At 52.1% G+C, this 24,301-nt stretch overlaps 1 protein-coding gene across 1 annotated transcript in view; it reads left to right on the forward strand.

The window, feature by feature from the left end:
* Nucleotides 1–24,301, forward strand: part of SIPA1L2 (signal induced proliferation associated 1 like 2) — a 198,707-nt gene that overhangs the window by 153,441 nt on the left and 20,965 nt on the right. Inside the window, 8 exon segments of the mRNA XM_036277621.1 lie at nt 3,227–3,484; nt 5,705–5,788; nt 7,113–7,213; nt 7,540–7,643; nt 9,505–9,890; nt 16,437–16,661; nt 21,110–21,263; nt 23,581–23,800. Of these exon segments, the coding sequence (XP_036133514.1) occupies nt 3,227–3,484; nt 5,705–5,788; nt 7,113–7,213; nt 7,540–7,643; nt 9,505–9,890; nt 16,437–16,661; nt 21,110–21,263; nt 23,581–23,800 (1,532 nt within the window).

A 24,301-nucleotide genomic window follows, 5' to 3' on the forward strand; every position in this document is an offset into this window, starting at 1 on the left:
TTGCACCTCTCCCTGTTTCCCTAAATATATGCTGAGTTTTCTACTTGCACATCTCAAGGAATCTCTCATGTCTATGGAGCAGAAATAAGGTGGACCAGGCTTGATGACATGCTAGAACTGTAGTTATTTCTGTGATGTCACAGAAATAAAAAAGGAAACATTCAGTTTATAAGAGTAATTGCTGTAAGTGTCACAATATGACAAAATTAATTTTGATTTAAAAATAAAGCCCTTTGAGAAGAGCTGATTTTTATTAGGGCCAAAGAATGCCAACCTTTAGAATCCAAAGATCGTTTACATATGACTGTGCGAGAGGCTGGAAATGGAACCACCCAGCCGGTCCCCTTGCGGGCGCACTGCACCCGTGCTTGCAGCGCTGTCACGTGGTGTTCACGACTGTGTGTTGGTGGTCTTCTTCCAAGACCCAAGTAGCATTACAACACTTTATTAAAGACCGCATCTATGAGCATAAATTAAATGCACCGCACACCTCGGCCATCTGTCTTCTCTTTGTTTATTCTTCCTTTTAAACCAAACCTAATAAACTTGAAACCCAGACACGCTCTAGAAATGCAGGTTGCCCTTTGATTCGCAAGATGCCAGGTTCACGTTCCTTCATTCAAAATGTAATTCCGGGACCCTTAACCCTGGCAAGTTTCACGAAAACCTCCCTGATTCGCACTGTTCAGGCCGTGGCAGGCTCTGAGACACTGCGGCTGGGTCACCTGAACACCAGGGACTTGCTCAGAGCATCAGTTAGGGTGGAAGACGTAGTAGCTTTACTTGATGTGTTGACATTTTACTGCAGTATTCTTTCTTTCTCATTTCTAATCTTGTCGTTGGCCATTCGGATGTGCCAGCGGCATGGGGGCTGTGGTATCTAGTTAAGTAGAGAAACCCTTAGAGCCTGAACATCCATGAGTAACAATTGTAGGGCCTTGGCATTTCACACTCAGAAAAATGCAATTCAGTGTAAATCTGAACTTATTAAATTTGGCTGGTAATTGAACTAACACATTCAGTAAATCCAGAGTGATTTAAAGTTGCTTGGATAAGAGAGTTGAATTTTACTTTGGGGGAAGGAGTGTGGAAATATAGGAAGTAACATTTACTGATAAGCAGATAATCATTACTTTGTCCTCCGTAAACAGACACAGTGTCTCTTTAGCAGGGTGTCCAGCCCATTCCTCTTCTCTCCTCCTAGGGTAGCACCAGCGTCTCTGGCTTCCTGAGACCAAAAGCAGGACATTATTTTTTTTGTTTCTACTTGTCTCTCTGTCCCCAGCTCCAAGTACTATTGATTTGAAAATAATTGAGCTGTTCTGTATGGGGCCTGCCCCTAACCGCTGACCCCTTTACCTCCCTCCCAGCTTAGCATGTCCACCGTAACCCATAAGTCTGCCCACCCAGCTTAGTATGTCCACCGTAACCAGGAGTCTGCCCACCCAGCTTAGCATCTCACCGTAACCCACAAGTCTGTCCACCCAGCTTAGCATCTCACCGTAACCCACAAGTCTGCCCACCCAGCTTAGCATGTCCACTGTAACCCACGAGTCTGCCCACCCAGCTTAGCATGTCCACTGTAACCCACAAGTCTGCCCACGCAGCTTAGCATGTCCACTGTAACCCAGGAGTCTGCCCACCCAGCTTAGCATGTCCACCGTAACCCCATAAGTCTGCCCACCCAGCTTAGTATGTCCACCGTAACCAAGAGTCTGCCCACCCAGCTTAGTATGTCCACCGTAACCCCATAAGTCTGCCCACCCAGCTTAGTATGTCCACCATAACCAGGAGTCTGCCCACCCAGCTTAGCATGTCCACTATAACCCAGGAGTCTGCCCACCCAGCTTAGCATGTCCACTGTAACCCAGGAGTCTGCATTCTTCAGTGATGTGTCTTGATGTAGACCTCTTTCACTTGTGCTGGGCACTCTGGGGACCTGTTAATCTGGTGTTGCACATCTGTTCGTTCTGGAAATTGTCTTGCATTATTTCTTAACAATTTTCTTTCTACCTTTTCCTCTCTCTCCTGGTTCTGCTAGCTCTCTCTTAGATGGGTGTTAGACTTTTTGGATTGAACTTTAATTTTCTTATGTTTGCTCTCCTGTAACATTTTGGAGTATACCTTCCAATGTCTTACTGGGTATTTTATTTATCATATTTTTAAATTTCAAAAGTTTCTTTTTATCTTCTGAAAACATGGTTGGGTGGTGCACCTCACTGCAGTGGTTGGGTGGCTCGCCCCCACCTGCCTTTTCTCTAGAGAAAGATCCTCCTTCGTCTTTTTGAGATGCTTGGATGCCGAAGCCAGGTTTAGAGAAGGACACATGAGTCTGGTCTCATTTACCAGGGAGAATTCAGTCATCCTTCTGAGCTGTCCTCTGTGCCTCCTGGTTGGGTCCCCAAATCATTGCTCCTGCCTCTAGGGGACAGGGGCTGCTGCCTGGCTGGGCCAGGTTTGTGGGCCCCAGGGTCAGACTTTTTCTTCACTCCCTTCTAAATAACCCCTCTTAAGCCTCCTCTTCACTTTCTTCTTCTGCAGGGCCTGAGGCGTCCTGTCCCTGTGTGTGTCTGGGAGTTGCTTCTCCATGTCTTCCCCTCTGCACCCTTGGGTGGGCCTTCCTCCACTCTGCTAAACCATTAAACACTGTGTTTTAACAGTCGAGTTTGTTTCTGGTGATTGCTCATTCCCTTTGCACTTTTGTTGTGATTTTGAAGAGGCTAAAAGCTTTACTCTGCCCTCTAGAGAAGGAAGTCTGTTTTTTAGAGAGCAATACCTTACCCTAGTGGATGTCTCAAATGTGGGAACAGATTTGATGTTGATTCTGGGGTGTCTGGGGAGAGGCACAGGCTCTGGATGCTGACTGTGGCTCCACCCCTGACCACTGCGCACTGAGCTGTTGTCTCCAGAGAGCATCATTACTTCCATCCTGCCCTGGAGCCCCGTGTGCCAGGTGATGACCGTTTAGTTCCTCGTGGGGCCCGGCAGGAGCTCCTGCCCACTGCACTTCAGTACTTGAATGGCCTGGAGCCTTTTTACCCTCTGAACTTTCACTGGTGGCAGGAGGGGAGCTGACTAGTCAGGACATGCTCCTTTGTCAGAGGTCAGGCCTCCTTAGCGCAGTGGCCCTGCCACGTGGTCCGTGAGCCCTGACCAGCACCTGCGGCCCGGGGCAGCGGGCTGGGGCCGCGAGCTCACGTCTCACTGCTTCTTCTTGGCTCCACAGAGGGTGTTCGGAGCTCTGCCGGATCCCCATGGTGGAGTACAAACTGGACAGCGAGGGCACCCCCTGCGAGTACAAAACCCCCTTCCGGAGGAACACCACGTGGCACCGGGTGCCCACCCCGGCCCTGCAGCCCCTGCCCAGAGCCTCGCCCGCACCGGGCACGCCCGACCGGCTGCAGGGCCAGCAGCTGCTCCAGCAGGCCCAGGCCGCCATCCCGCGCAGCACCTCCTTCGACCGCAAGCTGCCCGACGGCACCAGGTACTGGGGTGCCCCGCTTCCTCGGGGACAGACGGCCCTTGTCAGTGCTGGGGCTGCAGCTTCAGGCTGTGGGAGGGACTTTCCACTGGGCTTCTTGGCTTCTGAGTCAGCGTGTTCTGAGCAGGCGGGCAGGCAGGGCTGGGGCAGCCTGGGGTGCAGGGGTGCTTGGACCTGCCCTGCTCCTGGCCCTGCGGCAGTGCCGGCGGAATGCTGGTCCTTCCGAGGGACTGAGGAATAGGAATCCGCAGTGATAAAAATAGTCACGGGGTGTAAAGTGCAGCATGGGGAATATAGTCCATGATATTGTAATAACTGTATGGTGCCAGGTGGGTACTGGAAATATCAAGGGATCACTTTGTAAAGTTTATATGTCTCATCACTATGTTGTACACCTGAAAGTAATATAATACCGTATGTCAACCATAATGGAAAAGTAAATTTTAAAGAAAATGAGGGTCCTAACCACAGATCCCGCCCACTGAGGCCGCGGCTTACCCCTCCATCAGTGACCCTGGTCAGCTCATTCTCTAAACCATCTTGGGAAAGACCCCTAGAAATCATTGTGCGTGGCTCTCTAGGTACGTGCGACAGTTCTCAGTGTAGATAAAACTGCCAAAACAGTGAATTCATTCTGTCATCCTAAAGTGGGTGGCATTTTAAGAGGCCCCTACATCATAAGCATGTCTTAGTTTTTCTCTCAAAGTGAGTTGAGTTTAAAATTAATTTTTCAATGGGAGAATGCACTTGTTTTAAAGTTAAACCCAATGCATTAGAAGCTGGGGGGCATTTTTGGATACATAATTTGCATAAGCTGTTCTAAGTGAGCAAAGCTGTAAATGTGTTTCATTATTGTTTTTGGTTGTTTCAATCTTCACCCGAGGATATTTTTCCATTTATCTTTAGATAGAGTGGGAGGGAGGGAAAGAGAGAGAGAGAGAGAGAAACGTCAATGTAAGAGATACATAGATTGATTGCCTCCTGCACGACCCGGACCAGGTCCGGCAACCAAACTGCAACCAAGGTATGTGCCCTTGACCGGAACCGAACCTGCAACTCTTCAGTCCGGGGGCCGACACTCTAACCATTGAACCAAAATGGCCAGGGCATGTTTTGTCATGTTTTTAATTCCCACTCCTTTTGTCTCAGCTTTTGCATAACTTATGGGCCGTGAAAATACAGTGTCCTCAAAGCAAGCTCTGGTCCAGTAGAGTGTCTCCACATGGATGCTGAGCCAGGCTGCAGCTTGATCTTGTTACCCTGGGCTGCTGCTCATCCTTGCCAGCCTCCAGCTCCCTCCTCTGAGAAATACACTTAGTAACCAGAGACCTTCCCGAGGCTGGAGTCAGTATCTGTGAGCTGCTCAGAAACCTTCCTGGCCTGTCGTGAGCTTATGCAGTATTCACAGTAATCAGTTGGTGAATGAAACCACGTGATCTTCCTCTGCTTCCACCTATGTTCTTTCCAGAGTGGATGCGGGGAAGGTGGATTGCAACCTGATACTAAACCCGCTTGGCTCCGGGTCTCCTTACTCAGACGTCTGCTGAGTTTCTGAACCCTCTCCCCCAAAATTCAAAGAAATGCACACAGGTAGCCTGGGTGAAGGGATGACATCCGGCAGGGACGGGGTCTGCAGAACCTCCTTGATAAGGTAGGCGTTAGTACATGATATGGAAAATTCAGGAGGGATCTTGTAGCAAAATGGCAAGGTCATGTTCACTAAGTGAGTTCTCCGGAGGGTTACTCATGTGTGTGTCTGAAATAAATAGGAATGAGGAGGTTGCATTCAGTAGACATGTGGCAATAAGTGGTTTTGTCAAATGTAGGGTTTTCTCTCTGCATAGGTTTTAAATATGGAACCAAAATGTGTCTCGTGTTAAGTTTCGTACACCAAGCAGAGGTGGTGGTGTCGTGATTCTGTGTTTGTGGAGGTCGCGATGCTGTTCTTCCGTGTTTCCCTGCATCACGGTCTGCGTGGTACATTTCAGATGTGAAGGCTTGTTCCTCAACATCTTTCCTGTGATCAGATGCCAGCCATCAGCCACCTGAGGTCTCACGGCATCACCAAGTCTTAGTTTGTGTGTCCACAGTCTCTCTGTTCCACCTGCAGTGTGTATTTCTTCCTTGTACACAGGAGTTCATTTGTAAAACAAGGCAGGCCGAGATTGTTGGCACTGCACAGAGGTCTCAGTGCCCTGTTAATGATTCTAGTCCCCGTTTCAGAAGTTCGCCCAGCAACCAGTCATCCTCCAGCGACCCCGGACCCGGTGGGAGCGGGCCCTGGAGACCGCAAGTGGGCTATGACGGGTATGCTCCTCCCCACCCTCTGCTGGGCCTGGGAGGGCCTGGGCGGCACTGTTCCAGGGACTGCGTCTGCCTTGCGAAGCCGCTGGGGGAGGCAAAGATGCCAGATGAGCTTCTGACGAGTCTGTCCAGCCCAGAAAGCTCCTTGTTTCTGTCTAGGTAGCTAGCTCTCATTTGTCTGTATTCTGAGCTGGTCTGCTTTTGCTTTTTAATAAGGAAAGTCTTTGTGAACATGTGAAAATTAAGGACTTGGGGCCTCTGTGGGCAGTGCCCTTGGAGGTGTCCCCTCACTTCATTGACCAGAGAAGGCAGGGTTAGCCTTTGATTCCTCCCAGTAGAGAAGAGCAGGAGGCTGCTCAGGACCCCGCAGTGTGAGTCCACCTGGCATCTAGGTGCCAGCAGGTCAAGTGGAGCCCGAGGACACCTGGGGACATGGAGACGCTGAATTGGCTGATGAAGGAACTCGGGAAGCGGTCACACACTTGGGGGAAGAAAAGGAGGAGGGAGACCCTGTGCTACCAGGAGATGGGCTGCCCTGATGGCAGGGTCCCTGTTGCTCTGCGCTGAGCTCGCTCTGCTTGGGAAGAAGCTGGGTGCAGGGATTGGAGGGGAGGATGGCCAGGGAAGACGGGGAGGGTTTCCGTTACCGGAGGGCAGTGTCTCTCCCTGGTGCCCCCTTTGCTTCCGATTTGGGCTCAGATATTTTCAGTCAGAGTTCCATGTCTCCTTCCTTAAATAATAGATGGAGCTCTTAAAAGTTGTACAGAAAGACATTTAAAATCCTCAGTGCAGTTGCATTTTAAAAGTAGAGGGGAGTTTTTTTGTATCAGTGGAAAAACCATTCCTGACTTTCTACAAACCCAACTCTATTTGGGTTCTGTAAATGAAGATTACTTTGTAATAAAGTTTTCTGAGATTTATTTCTTTTGTAAGATTATATTGCCATATTTTGGGTTTTCATAAAATAAAGGCCACCTAGAAGTAGTCTAGAGTCAATCAATCTTATTTTCTTTTTCTTAAAACATATAATGTAAGGAAGTATCAGCTGCATGTATTCCGGGCACAAGGAAAACGAAAGCAGTGAGTTCTTCCTTAGCTTGTCGGGACAAGTGTCCTGACCCCAGGAAGGCCTTTACCCCGCTGGCCCGTCTTCGTCTGCAAATGACCATCACCCACGCGCCTCCCTGGAGCCCGCGGGGGAACGAGAGCCCTCAGACAGGGCTGGGCGTCCCATCAGGGCTCTCCCTGGGGGCGCCTCGCAGGGGTCAACACCCGGGATGGTCGGGGGATGGCGGGATGGCCCGGCTCAGCGCTGCGTTCTTCCCAGGTGCCAGTCCCCGCTGCTGCTGGAGCACCAGGGCCCAGGCCCTTTGGAGTGTGAAGGAGCCAGGGAAAGGGAGGACGCCATGGACGGAAGCAGACACCCAGGTATGAGGGACTCCTGGTGAGCCAGCTCCCTCCACGCCCCTCCCTCCCTGCCCCCACCTCTGTGTCACTCAGCACAGGCTCCCTGCAGCCTGTCAGCTGGCCCTGATGTCGGGGCGTGGCCCTGGCTGGTGTGCCTGGGGAAATGGACCCTTAGTTTTATGGTGGGTGTTCTGCCCACCCCAAGGCGTATCCATTGGTAAGATCAGAAAGTCCTAGAACCACGGTCCTGTTTATTTTACTAAACCATTTGTCGGGCCCATGTGTTTCTCTGCTCTTTTGTTAATGTTAGAAATTAGGTGCTCAGCTCTCCTCTCTTTATGTGACAGAAACCAAATGGCATGGTCCACCCTCCAAAGTCCTGAGTTCCTACAAAGAGAGAGGCCTGCAGAAGGAAGGAGGCTGCAGAGACTCCCCCAACAAGCTCTCCCACGTAAGTCCTTTCTTTGTGATCGGAGCCCGGAGCCATTGCGATGCCCCTCGGCACACGGTGCCCCTCGGCTTTGTAGCCGTGGGTTCTCATGGCCTGTCCTTGACCTCAAAGGTCTGAGGGCTGAGGTGAAAACACACAACGTCCAGGTTGTTTTCTGTCCTTGATTCATGAAAAAACCCCAAGAAAGGTCACAGTCAGTTACTGGCAAGGCCACGGGGGCATCCTCAGCCTTTTGACCCCGATGTAAAGCATTGAAAGTCATTAAGCCGTGTTCCCGCTTGTGTCTGGTGAGCATTTATGCACTGGGCACAGGACAGACGTGGGACCTGCAGCGGTGTGTGTGGTCGGACATTGCCGCGCTGGTCGGCCGCCGCCAGCTGCCGTGGGCCGTGGGAACAGCTGTTCCGCTGCTCTTGGCCGTGGCCCGAGGCGGAGCCTCAGTGAAACCAGTGTCAGTTAAACGTGAAAACATGACTTGTTGCTTGTTGCCAAGTAAGGCCAGCATTTTAAAGTAGCTTATTTTTTAAATTTACAAGTGAAGAAATTCTCTGAGCTCCTGGGTTTGGTTGTCTTTCCTCTTCCTTCCCGTGACATTGGCCCGCTTTGCTGCTGAGTGTTGGCGCACATGCATGACAGGCCTCCCTCGGCTGTGCTGGGCTTGTCTGCCGTGCCATCCACCTTGACAGATCTCTGAGGTTGACGCAGAGGGAGGCGGGGAGGGAGCAGGCTTGGGAATGTCTGTCCTGTGAGTGGTGAGAGGCGGGGATTTGCCGAAGGCCTTGGTGGTTGAAATGACGGAAGGAAGGGCTTGGTCCTGACTTGATCCCACCACCCTTTGCCGATCCAGGTCCTGTTCCTGCCCAGGCTGTGCAGAGGGCCGGTTCGAGATGCAGTGTGTTGGGGACACTTACTCTGTTCTCCTTGTCTTTTGTCTCCCAGAGACCCCAAAGTACTCCTCTTTCCTCTGAGAGCACTTCCTCGGAGCCCAGGGCCTCGGAGCATGACCCTGCTCCCATGTGCCCGTGGCTGTGGCATCTTCCAGGAGGACGGTCTCAGTGCCTCCCCTGTCGTCAGTGACCCTGCCTCACAGCACAGGCGGCTCGGTGACGGCAGAGGTGTCCTGTGGTTCACGCCCGGCTCTTGCACCTAAACCCAGGGCCAGCGCTGTAACTTGTCACCGGAGCCTTTCCTTGATCGAAGCTGCTCTCCCTTTGTTGATCTCCCGTGTGCTGTCGCGGTGTGTGCAGCCCACAGGGATAATTTTCTGGTCAGTGGCACCGTGGCAGTGCTTCCGTGTTCCATGCACAAATAGTGAACAAAGCTTTGAAAAGAGTCCCACTTAATACAAGATGGATTGGAGGAATTAGGAATTAGGAATTGGGGACCAGGATTTTTTAAGTACATTCTAGTTGGCTCACTTGGAGTGTGAGTGGGCAGGGTTGCGGAGCTCGTCTGTCTGTAGCTGCATGAGTCTGGGTGCGAGTAATCGTCTTCATAAAGAGTGCAGCCACACCTCGGACTGTGCGGCTCGGGTCCTGTCACCTTATGCAGCGGTGTGGCAGTGCGCGAGGCACGCGGATCTGCAGTTCCAGCACCTGTAAGAGTTGTGTTTACACTTCACGGCAGCCTGCTAAGTGTGCGATAGCATTATGTCTAAAAGCAGTGTTCACCCCTTCATGAAAACGTCTTTCTTGTTAAAAAATGCTGACCAGTGTCTGAGCCTGTTGGAAGGCAGCGCGGATAGACGAGTGGGCTCAGGTTGCACAGACCCCAGCTTTGCAGGGGTGCAGTGTCTGAAGAGCGCGGTGACGCGAGTGTCCAGTGTGTGACTGACAGACGCCTCCCCTCTCCCCTCCTCCAGATCGGGGATAAGAGCTGCTCCAGCCACTCCAGCAGCAACACGCTGTCCAGCAACACCTCCAGCAACAGCGACGACAAGCACTTTGGGTCCGGGGACCTGATGGACCCGGAGCTGCTGGGGCTGACCTACCTGAAGGGGGCATCCACCGACAGCGGCATCGACACGACCCCGTGCATGCCCCCCACGGGCCTGGGCCCCGTGCACCTGGTGGGCAGCAGGTCCATGATCCACAGTCGGGCCGAGCCCTGGGCCGACTCTGGCGACATCTCGGGGCCTGACGACGAGCAGGCGAAGGTGTACGCGGTGCACAGCTATGCGCCTGCTTCTGCCAGTGGCGCTGCTGACGGCAGCATGGGCGACCTCAGCGAGATCTCCTCTCATTCCAGGTGGGTGCCTGCTGCACTGCCGCCCAGCACCTGCGGCGGCCCCTGGTCTGGGCACCGGCACCTGCGGGTTGGGGGGGCCTGCAATAGGAGCCTGTGCAGGTGAGAGACCTTGTCACCTGCTCGCCCAGCTCTGACTTCAGAGGAAGTGTGTGTTTCTGGTCGCAAGGTTTACACCGTGATGGGCCACTTGTTTGTGCTTTTATCTCCCTTCCTCTGAGTTGGAGAGAAGAGGAGACCGAGATACTGAGAGCTGTCGTCGGGTCACTTCTCTCTCCCAGTTCAGTCTGTGGCCCTGCATTCTGAGAGCGGGCCAGCTCAGCAGCGCCCGGTTCCAGGGAACAGTCCTTAGGGAGAAGGCAGTGGGCTGTGTCTGTGCAGCCCCTGCAGGTCTGTGCCGGCCGGTCCTGCTCCTGGGCGCACGGGAGGGAGGCCTGCGGTCTGTGCCGGCCGGTTCTGCTCCGGGCTCACGGGAGGGAGGCCTGCGGTCTGTGCCGGCCGGTTCTGCTCCGGGCTCACGGGAGGGAGGCCTGCGGTCTGTGCCGGCCGGTTCTGCTCCGGGCTCACGGGAGGGAGGCCTACGGTCTGTGCCGGCCAGTCCTGCTCCTGGGCGCACGGGAGGGAGGCCTGCGGTCTGTGCCGGCTGGTTCTGCTCCGGGCTCACGGGAGGGAGGCCTGCGGTCTGTGCCGGCCGGTTCTGCTCCTGGGCTCACGGGAGGGAGGCCTGCGGTCTGTGCCGGCCGGTCCTGCTCCTGGGCTCACGGGAGGGAGGCCTGCGGTCTGTGCCGGCCGGTCCTGCTCCTGGGCTCACGGGAGGGAGGCCTGCGGTCTGTGCCGGCCGGTCCTGCTCCTGGGCGCACGGGAGGGAGGCCTGCGGTCTGTGCCGGCCGGTCCTGCTCCGGGCTCACGGGGGGGAGGCCTGCGGTCTGTGCCGGCCGGTCCTGCTCCTGGGCGCACGGGAGGGAGGCCTGCGGTCTGTGCCGGCCGGTTCTGCTCCTGGGCTCACGGGAGGGAGGCCTGCGGTCTGTGCCGGCCGGTCCTGCTCCGGGCTCACGGGAGGGAGGCCTGCGGTCTGTGCCGGCCGGTTCTGCTCCGGGCTCACGGGAGGGAGGCCTGCGGTCTGTGCCGGCCGGTCCTGCTCCTGGGCGCACGGGAGGGAGGCCTGCGGTCTGTGCCCGGCGCACGAGTGACGTCCGCAGTTCGGCCTTCAGAAACCGAAGACCAGCTGGGTGCTGTTCTAACTGTGGCTGTTCGATATGCAGCTGTGAGTAGTTTTGAACTATTTGACATGTCTGCACAGTGACTGTAAAACTCATGGTGTGTGATTCTTGCCTTCGAGACGAGGCGAAGAAGTTCATGTTCAGGTTTGGCTGTGGCCAGAGTACTGCCCACCAGCTGCCACTGCCATGGTCCTCTCGCTTGTGGGCTTCCTAACTCAGCTCTGGGCTCCTTTCCCCCAGAACCCCGAGTGCTGGGGCAGTCTGCTGAGCCCCCTGCAGGTGCTCGGGCCATGGGGGCACGATTCTGCGACGGTGGTGCCAGAGAGCTGGCAGTGACAGGCCGTGCTCCTCGGCGTCCTGTCGCGCGGTGTGGACTGTCACGTGTGTCATGCAAGGGCACTTATGTTACAAGTTAAAGAAAGCTCCACCCTAACTGGTTCACTCAACCAAGGTGCTATTTTGGTTCATGTAACTGAAAGTCCAGAACTGTCAAGGTTTTACTTGACCCAGCAGCTCAGATAATGTCACCCCAAACCGGGTCCCTCCATCCGTAGGTCCACATGACCCCCCTGAAATCTGGGCCATCCCCTCAGTTGGAAATGGCTTTGTCAGCTGCTTGGCCTCCCGTGTTCATACTCCTCTGTCGTGGGAAGGAAAGGGTTAGGGGGTACCGTTTGTAAGGCAGACAGGGCCTCCGCTCAGGCCTGAGGGTCAGTCCCACCAAACCCAGGAGACAGGCGGGTGCTGCTCCACCAGGAGAAGGGGGAGCAGATGCCTGAGAGGGGAGGAAGCAGGGAGCCCAAGATACCGAGATTGTTTTCAAATGACATCACTGCTGTGACTTGAAACATGTTTAGTAATAAGTAACTCAAATAATACATGTGTTGTTACTGACTCCGGTTACCTGGGTGGTTTCTAGGGCACTGGCTGTACCATAAAAACCGTCTGGGATTGTCTGCCCCCGATGCTTCTCTCAGAGTTTAGCTTGCAAAGCTGCTGATGTCGTGTGCCTGTGGGCAGATGGGGTCTGGGGTTACCACCGTGAAAAGTTTCGGGGAACTGCTCTTAGAGCAGTTTGTAAATAGAGGAAGGAATACTTACGGGGATTTGAAATAGATTTCCTTGAATGCCTCAACCATTCATGAACTCGAGTTTAGACTGTTAGAAAGGTTATAAAAGTGCGAGATAGAAGTTCTGATAGATTTCACCTTTTCAGCGCTTTACATTGAGTGTGCGCGCAGCTGCCTTGGAGAGGTCGGCAGGCGGCCCTCCACCTGCCGCTTGTTCTTGCGACTCGTAGTCAATGGCGACTTTGAGGCCCCATTTCAACTGCGTTGTAGGCTTTTGTGTGAAATCTAGTCATTCAATGGAATATTTTGAGCACTGCCTTCTTCCTGTCCCCCACCTGTACAAGAGGTCTGGAGAGATGCCCTGGCCGGTTTGGCTCAGCGGTTAGAGCGTCGGCCTGCGGTCTGGAGAGACCCGGGTTCGGTTCCCGCTAAGGGCAAGTACTTCGGTTGCAGTTTGTCCCCGGCCCTGGTTGGTCGTGCGGGTGGCAGCCACTCGATGTGTCCCTTCACGTCGATGTTTCTCTCTCTCTCTCTCTTCCTCTCTCTCCCTCCCGCTCTATCTGAACAAAAAATGGAAAAATGTCCTCGGGTGAGGATTAAAAAAAAAAAAAAGAGGGCTAGAGAATTTTAAATGTTTGAATGTTCGCAAGTATTAAATATATTAATATTTTATATCTAAAATGTGGGTGTTGAGGTAAAGGGAACTTTGCTCATTAGACTACAAGGAACCAGCCTATCAACGTTGAACGGAGATTCTGCAAATTCTGAACACGAAGGCCAGACCAGGACACATGAGTCCGTGATGGGGACTGTCACCTGCCCCATCCCTTCCTCTGACGTCTCAGTTCAGGCTGGCAGGTGGTCCGCGTGGAGCCAGGCCCACTGCTCAAGGTCTGGGATGTGCCTGGAGTGGCCCCAAGCAGCGGGAGAGCGGAGTGAACGGTCCCGGTTGGAGATCAGGTGGCCGAGGTCGCCGCAGCCCCAAGCACCTGTATCCCATCCTGTGTTTCAGTCTCTCTCAGCACTCAGCCCCCCTGAAATTGTGTGCGTACAGTGCCCTGGCGCCTGGCGGGCATGGAGTCCTTGTAGGAAGAAGGAAGACACTGTGGGAAGACTGTCTGCAGTCGGTGCTGGGGCTGCCGCGCGGTGCGGGACAGCCTGCAGGGGCAGGGGGAGCACACGCGCACGCCCCGCCACCCCCATGCGCAGGGCAGGGCCCAGAGCAGCGCCCGGGCCTTCTCGTCCTCTGCTCCTGCCTCTCCGCCCAGCCTGCCCCACATGCATGCTCACTGCCACAGCCGTCCGGCAGGAAGCAGGTGTGACGGTCTGTGGTGTGATCCCAGGACTGTGGTGAGGGGGGCGGAGGACTTACAACCCTTGTAACAGGCCACAGCGGGGTGAGGGAGGATGGGGCGGCCAGGAACCGTCCGCTAGCAGGACAAGTGTATGTCCAGCCTACTTTCTCTTGCTGTTCAGCGCTTTCAATTCAGAAAATCCACATTTCTGTGGCTGTGAGGGCAGGGCGCGTAAGTAAGAGCTCAGGATACAAAGCAGTAGGCATGTTAGTCTAACCGCGGCTTCGCAGTGTGAAAAGGGGAAAAGGAAAGAAAGTCACGTTCTGGGTTCTTCTGCAGTGGCTTGTGTGATTATCTGTTCCCCATTATTCGTGTCATCAGACCCTTCTCTGACCAACGATCGGACTAGGCTGAGACTCTAAAATGAGGACTTTCATCCAGAAGGAAGGGATTCGTGAAAAGCTTGTTGCCAATATCTAGAACGTTTACCAGCTTCAGAGAAAACTCACAGGATGTCACTGCTGCCAAACACAGATTTCTGCCATATTGCTCCTCAAAGGGAGTCAGTACATCTGTTCTCAGAGTTTAACTTTAAAACATGTTACTATTGAGGTAAAGATTTTCAACTAAGTCTGAATTAGAGAAGTATCTTTTATCAAACAAATGCCGCACATGCATTATTCACAACACGTTCTCAGAAAGTGACTGCAGGGCGTAGCTTATGCCCTTGTTCACTGTCCCAGACTGTGGGCTCCCCAGACTCAGCCATGAAATGTCTCAGGGACAATTGAAGCCTTTGAAACGCCTGTGCCCATGGGGGCCAAAGGCAGCGCCCAGCCCTTCGTTGGCGCGAGCGGGGACCGAAGCATCAGCATCACGGGACGCCTGAGAAGTTCGGACGCGGCCGTGTATGAGGTAGCAGCATTGTGCTGATGCCCGAGTTCCTGAGTGTGCGTCGCCCGGGCCGTGTGGGACACTGTCCTTGTTCGTAGGACACGTGTGGAAATGCAGGAGGAGGATGTCACAGGTCCGCAGCGAATGCTCACATGGCTCAGAGAGACACATACGTGGGCACGGGAATATGCAGGTGAGCAAGAGAGTAACATGTCGCGAGTCTAGAGGAATGGAACATGGATGCTCTTCTACTGTTTTGATGCCTTTTCGGTGGAGCTGAAGTTGCTGAAATAGGAAGCGTGGGGACGAACGCGCGTCCTCAGAGCTGGGTGTGAAGTGTTCATGCTGCTGCCCGCTGGCGTGCACCCAGCACACGGTCCGCGCTCCCCTCGCCTCCGCCTTGGGCTGCCTTGGACGTGGGAAGGCAGGGAAACGCCTTCGCCCCCAGCCCACAGCCCACAGCTTGGAGCCCACACAGGGAACCCGAGGCCCACGGGAGCCCGACCTGCCCAGCACCTGCATGGCTTCCGCGGAGCCCACAAGCTGTCATCTGTGTGTTCGTTTTGTTTTAATTTCTCAGAGACCATAGTGTCTCCAACATGTAAAGACCCAAAACGGTTAGTTTATTTTGTTTTCTTATTCCATTTTGAACCTCTTTAAATAGTCCATTTTAATATCATTTTTAATTTTAAACTGTTTTTTTACTTCCTCCATTGATTGATACTTGCTCTGCACAGGTGTTTGAGTAACAGTGTGTGCTAATCAGAGGTTTCAGAATACAGTGTACTTCGTCATACCAGGGAGCTTGCCTTGTGAGGGACCCCGTGGAAACCTCGTTTTATTAGTGTGGGCTCCTACATGTGAATAATTCTTTCATGAATCACTTTTTAAAAATCAACTACATTTATATAATGCTTGTTCTGTGCTAGGCGCTGTTCTAATGCTTCACTAACATTAACTCAGATACTCTTCGAAGCCCCCTGTTGCATTACATACTGTTGCACCCATGTTGCCAATGAGGAAACTGAGCTTGAGGGACTTGCCCAGGTCTCCCGCTGCTGAGCGATGCTGGCGAGGCCAGATCCAGGAAGTCGCCTTGGGGTTTCAGGAGACCCCTGTGTCCTTCACCCCTCCCCCAGGCGGCCACTGACCTGGCTTTAGGGTGCCATCCCCTCGCTGTTGTTTTTTCATTTTTACTACTGATACATACATCCTGAGCAACATATGATCAGCTTTGCCTGTTTATGAACTTTACTAAATAATGGAATCATGCCTGACGCATTCTTGGTGGCTTGCCCCTTTCTCTACATTGTGTTTGTGAGTCACCTACGTGGTCGTCTTCAGCCTCACTTCATTCGTTCATGGGGCATGGCATTCATTCACTCGTGTTCACTAACAACTTCAACCACTGCTGGCGACTCCGGTTGCCGCCACTGAGGAGCCGCTCAGCTCCATGTTCCTACTGCCGTCGCTCCCTGTTCCCAGGTGCGTGTGTGCAGGGGTGTGTGTAGGGTGGACACAGCAGGATTGCTGGGGCAGATGCTGTGTAGCTGTACACCTTACGTGTGGTAATGCCCAGACTGCCTTCCAGCTGTTCACACGCTCCTCTCCCGCCAGCACTGGATAGTACCACTGCTCCGAGTCTTGGCTGACACTGGGCGTTCTCTGTCAGGCACTCCCATTCTCTCCAGTCTGGTGAATGTGATGTGATGCCGTCAGCTTGCACTGCCATCTCCCTGGCAACAGCTCGAGGTCGAGCACCTTCTCTTGTGCCTATTTACCGTTTGAGTTTCCTTGCTTTTGAAGCATCTATGTAAGTGTGGTACCGTGTTTCTGCTGGATGTCCCTGCCACGTGCTGAGCATCCTCTGAGCACACAGCTCACTCTTGAGCATCCTCAGCCCGTGGGGAAGGAGGCGCTCTGACGCGGCGCACGTGGAGAGGCCGCATCTCCACCTCCCGCTGCCTGTCTTTGCTTGGAGAGGACAGCGGATCATGTGGCTGAGTTTGGTGCTGTGCTGCACCACTGAGCTCAGATTGTATTGCAGCTCTTGTCTCTTTTTGTCCTCAGTGGCTCACACCATTCAGGAAGCCCGTCGGCTCACTGTTCCAAAAGTACTGGGTCTCTGGACACATCCAAAGTCTACATCGTGTCTCACAGCAGCGGCCCGCCAGTCCCTGGGTCCATGTCCAAGCCCTACCACCGACAAGGGGCAGTGAGCAAATACGTCATTGGCTGGAAGAAGTCGGAAGGCAGCCCCCCGCCTGAGGAGCCGGAAGTGACTGAGTGTCAGGGGTAAGCGGCGGGCGGGGCTTCTGCAGACAGCCTTGTACTAAGCAATTGTATTTTCCTCCAACAGAATGTATTTTCTGAAAACAAATCATCTAGAAACATCTTTATAAAAATCTTTTAATGTTGCCATTTACATTTATCTTTAAAGTCTTCTCTTTCCTTGATTTTTGCATAAAAAGTGAAAAGAAATCCCTGTTCGTACTTACATTAAAAAGCCGCCTGCAGCAGAGAAGTCACGGTGAGGTGCCCCTGGCAGGTCAGCTGTCTGAAAAGCAAGTTCAAGGACAGTGTGAATTCCCAGAGGCTGTTCCTGGGGTATCGGAAGAGAAGCAGTAACCCCGCTTCCGCAGTTCGGTGGCTTCCCTTCAGTGCTTAGGTTTGGGGGGCAGTCGGAGGGTGTTTGCTATCTGTTTGAAAAGAGAAAAGACCCAGAATACGGGTAACTTATTGATTCCACGTGTGAAACTATGTCGACACCTCTTTGAGGAGAATCATCGGCAATCACATTTCAAGGTTGCAGAGCAAGGTCAGTCCTGTCTAGCTGCCGGTTTGCTTATTTTTTGCAGGACGCGTTACAAACAGAACTCGCGAGCACTAGCTCGTGAGGCCCTGTGCATGGCTGCGCCTGCGGGTCCTGGGCGTAGCTGCGGTAGGGGTGCCCGGGCCGCCACGCCTGTCAGAAAGCTTCTTACACTTTTTTTTTTTTTTTTTTGCATTTATCTTCAGATAGAGTTGGGGGGAAGAAAGAGAGAGAGAAACATCGACATGAGAGAGACACATCGACTGGTTGCCACCCACACAACCCCAACTGGGGCCAGGGACAAACCAACTGAGGTACGTGCCCTTAGTGGGAACCGAACCCGGGACTCTCTGGTCCACGGGCCAACGCTGTAACCGCTGAGCCAAACTGGCTAGGGCAAGCTTTTTACACTTCAAGCTCGTCGATGAACTAGCACCACCGTCTTCACTGATGATGACCTACTACTTACCTATGGCTGGCGTCCATGTTGTCTTCTGAACTAAACTCATTTTAGTGCTGAAATTGAACATGGGATCTTTTTTGGTAAAAAATAAAGCAGCTATCATGTCAGTTATTGCAAATGAGTTATTTAGAAAGTAATTTTCTAGCAAGAATTATACTTTTTTAACATAAGTGCGAGTGTTCTAATGGAAACGTTGGTATTTCTGTCTGATAGTCTTCTGCGTGCTTCCTAGAAACTCATCACAAGCCTTTGAAGTCCTGTGAAGTATCTGTAGAAGTGTTTTGCACATTGGTGTCAGCTCTGTGTTTTGGCAGGGAGCTTTCTCTCGGAGAGTCAGGAGAGGGGAAAGAAGCCTATTGGGACATTTGCACTTGAGCCTCCCTGGTGTCTGCATTTTAACACAGTGGTTTGCTGATACTGACTTTGAGTAAGAGAGACTCATCAGGAATACTGAGAAAGGGGTTTGCATCTCGTGGGGGAGAATACTTATTTCCCAGAATCACGTGAGGTTAGTGTTGGGATTTGAACCCAGGGCTCAGCCTAGCAGGTGTAGCCGGCCGCCCAGGCCTTGCCCAGCCGAGGAAAGAGCTTCTAAAACAAGAACACAGAAGGTGACTATATAACTACTGCCATTATACAGGACTGCACCAACTCTGAAAGTTTGTCAAAGCAGTGTTCTACCAAATCACTGGAAATACGCTTAGAAAAAGATCAGCCAAGTAGAGTGTGTGTGTACCACTGTGAATTAGAAAATGTGAGTGTCTCATTGAACACAAAGTGTAAGTCCATTGTGTCCTCCAGAAGTTCCTGGAGCTCTGAAAGTGCTGGTTATTTTTAATTCATGTTGCAGAGCCCTTATCGATTGTCTTTTTTAACACTACAACCTTATATTTTAAAGTGCAGCCAACAAGCTGCACATTGACTTACGAGCCCTGAGTGTATCTTGGGTATGTTGCAGGGCTGGTCTTTCTCCGCTGTGGTTCCCACCGGCTGAAAGTCTTCAGCTCACTGTTGCAAACATAGTGGGTCTCTAGACACGTCCCTCCTTGCTGGTCAACACTATGCTGTTTGCCCGTGTGAAAAATTACTGGGCATTAGCCATATGGAGCTAATTAAGTCCCAGGCCTGTTTTCAGGTCTGAGGTAGGAGAAAAAGCGTAGGAATCACTAATTAGAAGGTAACGTCAGCAGTTCACAGGTGCGTTGTTATATATGTTACATGGGTGTCATTATGAGAGAACAATGCCAGGGTTTAATTGCATATCTCCCAGTTCTCTTCCTGAAACCTCCTCCTTCAATTTTCTCTATTTAAGTGGTTTCTTACCAAATTGGTCACCATGTCAGAAACTTAGGTTCTGTTCGAGAGTCCTACCTGGCATTTCACGTTGCCAGGGTGACAGCTTAGCACAGCGTGTAATCCTTCCTGATTTGTCCTGTGCCTACTTCCGAGCCCCCCCCCTCCACCCGACTTCCTCCTCCAGTGGCTCAGCCTTTGCTGGCCCAGACAAGCAGTTCCGTCACAGGCCTCTGTGCCTCCATCCGTGCAGTTCCCTCTGCCTCAGTGCCGTTCCCGAATTCCTGAGCCAAGTTTCTGACCCAGCACCCCCTTGAGCTGGGCGTTCTCAGCACGTGTCACAGCACTGTGACTCCCACTCACTGTGCACTCGTGGCCCTACACACGTACACGTGTGTGCATGTAAACACACACACACCTCGGACCGGGGTCCTCGGGAGAGTATCGTGGTCTTTGTGCTAGTGACTTCCACAGGCAGACCCTGGGCATTTACCGACACATTATCGGGCAGTTGTAGTAAAATTACTCATTTAGCAGGAAAGGCTATTGATTTTTATTCAAACACATAGGAAAACTAGAATAGCACATTTTACTACGAGTTACAGTTGACCCTTGAACAACATGGGTTTGAACTGCTTAGGTCCACCTATACCTGGACTTTTTTCAATACTGTAAATGTATTTTCTCTTCCTCGTGGTTTTCTTATTAACATTTTCTTTTCTATAGCTTACTCTATCGTAAGAAAACAATATATAATATATACAATATACAAATATATGTTGCTCAACGTCTAAGTCAGCAGTGGGCTGTAAATTGGGATGAGAGAGTCCAACGTTATACATGGATTTTCGACTGCATGGGGGGTCGGTGCCCCTGACCCCTGCGCTGTGCAAGGGTCACCTGTGTTAGATTTTTATTCGGGCAGTTACCAATGAGACCTGGGTCTTCGCTACGTCCTTCCCAAAGCACAGGGGCCTGGCGCTCTGGAGCACCTCCCAGCGCTGTCTCAGGGCCCGAGCTGGCACTGCTGGGACGCCCTCCTCAGGGCCTGCCCCTGCAGCAGAGCCGCCGCCGTGGGCTCGTCGGGTGGCCCCTTCCAATGCCGTGCCGTCCCACCAGCCAGCCGAGTCTTCAGTCATCTTTTAAACATTTTAACAGCTGCTTTTCAAGCCATTGTTTGCTCACGTTGTCAGCCTAGCTGGTGTCAAGGTCTGGACACCCAAGCCACCTCGGGGAAGAAAGCAAAAGCCATACAGATTTCCAGATAAATTGTTCATTTTGAGCATGTCTGTGTGAATTTCTTATTCCAGTAATTTCCCAGTGAGCTGTGACACTGTGACAAGGTAGCCTTGCTGTGGAACTAGAGTGATCACAGTGACAGCAACGTCATGCCGGCCTCCCCCGGTCGCCGGCTGCCCGGGCCTGGGACTCCTGGAGCCGGTGTCTCAGGCTGTGGCTGACGTTTGCCGCTCCGACCCTGCACATTCATGCTGTCTGCAGAAGTGTTGGCTTGTTCAGACTGCATTTTCAGAGTCAACCTTTTAAAACTGTCTCCCAGTTTTCTCTCTGGAAAAAAGCTGAAAACAGTAATTCAGCTAGACAGTCTTTTGTTGTCCATAAATACATTTTTATATACTGATAATTAAGGCAGACAGCTGCTTTATTTATTCAAACAGCTTTGTGAAATTGCTGATAATAAAACATGCTTGGCACACGCCTGAATTGATTACTCCTAAACTCCAGGCTCCCTTGGGGCCTCTGCATTCCCTGAGATTTGGGGTGTGGCTGGCTGGCTCAGGTTCCTGGGAAGCACAGGGGTGTCCTCAAAGGAGCATGAAAATCTCTGATGAATTATTAAAACTGTTTTCTGACACCGATTAGGGAAGGAGAAGCGCAGCCTTATTTTAAAAGCTGGCCGTGTTTTTTCTCACTTGGAGCTATGGGGATCCGATTTGTTTCTGGATTATTCAGAAACCTACCTTTGCAGCCGAGCTCATTTCACAGACGGGGACGCAGAGTGAATGCAGCGAACGTGGGTGGACTTAACAGTTAAGAGTCATGCCTCACACGCGTGTTGTTGTTGAGTCTGGTTATGGGACGGTGATTCTTGCCACTGCAGGCACTTTATAGATGGGCTGGCCACTCCTTCTTACCTCCCTTCTGCTTTTCCGACAGGCTGTACGGAGAGATGGAGCTCATGTCCACAGCAGCTCAGCATCAGACAGTGGTGGGAGATGCTGTCTCAGACACTCCACATGTGCTGTCGAAAGAAGACTTTGTGAAATTGATGCTTCCTGACAGCCCCTTAGCAGAGGAGGGGAGAAGAAAGGTTAGCAGCTTTTGTGGAGCTTAGAGGTTTCTAGAAACACTAAAGGAAACTGAATTGGAGACTTGAGGGTTCCCAGAGTACCTCTGCATGTGTTGTCTCTCGCGATCCTACCAACAGTTCTGGGTATAGCGGGGCATTTCCTGTGCTCGCTCTCAGTGAGCAGAGCGAGCCTGGGAGGCTGGGAAGTGCAGCTGTTGCATGGACAGAGCTGGCGTCCGAGGGGCCTGGCCCCACGTCTCGGCTCCGCCACCATCAGCTGCGTGACTGGACCAGAGACGTGACCTCTTGGCCCAGTGTCCTCCTCCGTACAAAGCACATAATAATCAGTGTACTACAGAGTTGTAGGGAAGATAAGACATGACATGGATAGAGTCTTGCATGGTTCCAGACTTAACAGCTGATCAAAAACAGTCGCTGTTAAAATTCATACCACCTGACTTTTGCTCCAAGAGCCTTACCCTCTGATCCAAGCAATTAAAAAAATTTTTTTTCTTTATTGATCTTAGAGAGGAAAAGAGAGAGAGAGATAGAAACATCGATGAGAGAGAACATCGATTGGTCGCCTCCTGCATGCCCCCCACTAGGGATCGGGCCCACAACCTGGACATGTGCCCCGACCAGGAATCAAACAGGCGACCTCTTGGTGCAGGGTTGACGCTCAGCCACTGAGCCGCCCCAGCCGGGCTGATCCAGGATATCCTTAGAACCCTGTACTGAAGTGGGCAGGAGTCAGCCGCATGGCTGCCGAGCATCACATAGGATGGAGCCTGGGCTGGATGTGCTGGGTAGAGCCGCAGCGGTCACAGGAGGCTCATGGCCGCCCGCCGTAGAAGCCAGCCTGGAGTGTGGGCGCACCTTCCTGCAGAGTGCAGCAGTCCCTGGCTGACGCAAGTGTTTCATTAGTATTAGTCTTTCAAACCCTGTTAAATATAGAACGTATTGAAAGGGATGTACAGGTAATTTAGCTCAGTCTCCTTTTTTTGCAAGTAACTGAGTCCCTAAATGAAATGTGAGGTTCACATAAATATTGGTGGGGTCCAGACCTTCTCCCTTCTAATCCGGTGGTCTCTCTTGTGCAAATGAAAAAAAAGAACAAGAAACAGAATCCAGCAATGCCATATTGACTGGGTTCGGGCGAGCACCAAGTCCTGGGCTTCTGCCTTCCCCATAATAAAATAATGCTGCAATTAACCTAATTGAGTTTTAGACTAACACTCTAATTAGACACTGCCTCAAAGGCGCTTTAATCTGCTTGCCTGTAATCTTCTTGTGAAGCACCTGCTGGTCCTGGGAAGGAGGGTCCCAGAGGAACTCGGTCCAGTGAACCTTTTCTTTTTAACTTGTATCAAGTCAGGGATGAGCTGTAAGCTGGGTGCCGACTGGTACACAGAGTACACGTCGCTTTCCTGTTGATGGGAACGAACTTCTCCTCGACACGCGTGGACTTACTTCTTCTAAGACAAATCACCTCCTTTGCATGGTGTGAATTTAACTCTGTAGTCCACACGCAGTCCAGTGGGACAGACTGCCCGCACGGAGGGGCACATGCAGTAGGAACCCTCAGCCGTCTGGCTGCAGTCCTGAGTGCTAAGAGCCATTTCTGCATCTGTTTATGCAAACATTCTGGCTTCTTCTGGTGTTCACGTACCAAGAGTGGTTCCGTGTGCTGAAGTGGTTGGAAATTCTGATTTTACTTATTCTTTTGAGTATTTGACTACTTGCTTCTTTAGTAAGAATTTTCCTTCCCCTATCTGTGTTGTAATACACTATAATTTTAATGGTTCCTTTAAATCTGGTTATGACTGAGTACTAAAATTAAGTTTTCAACGATTGTAATAGACTTTTGTGAGTGATACTTTCAAGTAGACAATCGGTTACTTGACTGATTCCACTGCTCGTGAACCTGTTTGTGTGGCCCAGGCAAACAGTGCTCAGCATCAGTTTTGTCCCCGTTTAGATTGGATTGACCCGCACTCGCAGTTGATTGGTACAGAAATGGCCTAATATTAAAATGCAGTCATTTCGAATTAAAATCAAGCCAGGTTCTGAAATGACAACCGTCCCTGTTTCCCAGAGCTGCCGCTGCTGTGGGTGACAGAGGCTCCATTTAGCATCTCAGAATCAGTGACGCCGGGCATGTCTTCATTTATGACACGCTTCACATGACGTCCCCGAGGGCACGGAAGGCCGGTGCCTCTGCCTGGGGACCGTGTGCAGGCAGTGTCCGGCGCTCTGGGCCCTCCTGCAGGGTCGCGTCAGGTCCACACTCTCAGCTTTGTAACGTCTGTGTTCTCCCCGCCCTGTGTTTGGACCCTAGTTTTCGTTCTACGGGAACCTGTCCCCACGACGGTCTCTGTACCGCACCCTCTCTGACGAGAGCATGTGCAGCCACCGCAGGGGCTCCTCCTTCGGCAGCTCCCGCAGCTCGGTCCTCGACCAAGCCCTGCCCAGCGACATCCTGTTCAGCAGCACCCCGCCGCACCGCAGCACCCTGCCGCCCCGGACGCAGCCCGCACCCAGCCTGGGCAGCCTGCGCAGTAAGCTCGGGCTCTGGGAGCCACGACCCTGGGGCCTCGGCCCTCCGGTGATCTATGGAAGTCGGGGGGGCGGGGGTTATTTGTTAAACTACATACCATTTGCTGGTGTGTTTTCTTTTCTTTTCTTTTGAATATGATAAAACCCCCAGAGTGGATATTTTTTAAAAGTTAAGCAATACTACCAATTCTGAAGAAAATTGGAAAACCTATATTAAATTTTTTTTAAATCTTCACTCGAGGATATGTTTAGAGAAAGGAAAGGAGATGGAGAGAGAGAGACATTGATCGATTGCCTCCCCTACGCGCCCCAAATGGGAATCGAACCTGCAACCTTTTCTGGTGTACAGGACGATGCTCCAACCAGCTGAGCCGCCTGGCCAGGGCTCAGCATTTTTATCAAGTGAAATCGCAGCCTCGATGCCCTATCTTAGCTATTCTGTTTGTAGAGAAAAAAATGTCCGGAACCTGATTTTATAAAGAAAACTGGTGCTGAGGGGAGGT

This window comes from Molossus molossus, unplaced genomic scaffold, assembly GCF_014108415.1.
Source record: "Molossus molossus isolate mMolMol1 unplaced genomic scaffold, mMolMol1.p scaffold_m16_p_23, whole genome shotgun sequence".
Taxonomy (NCBI): domain Eukaryota; kingdom Metazoa; phylum Chordata; class Mammalia; order Chiroptera; family Molossidae; genus Molossus; species Molossus molossus.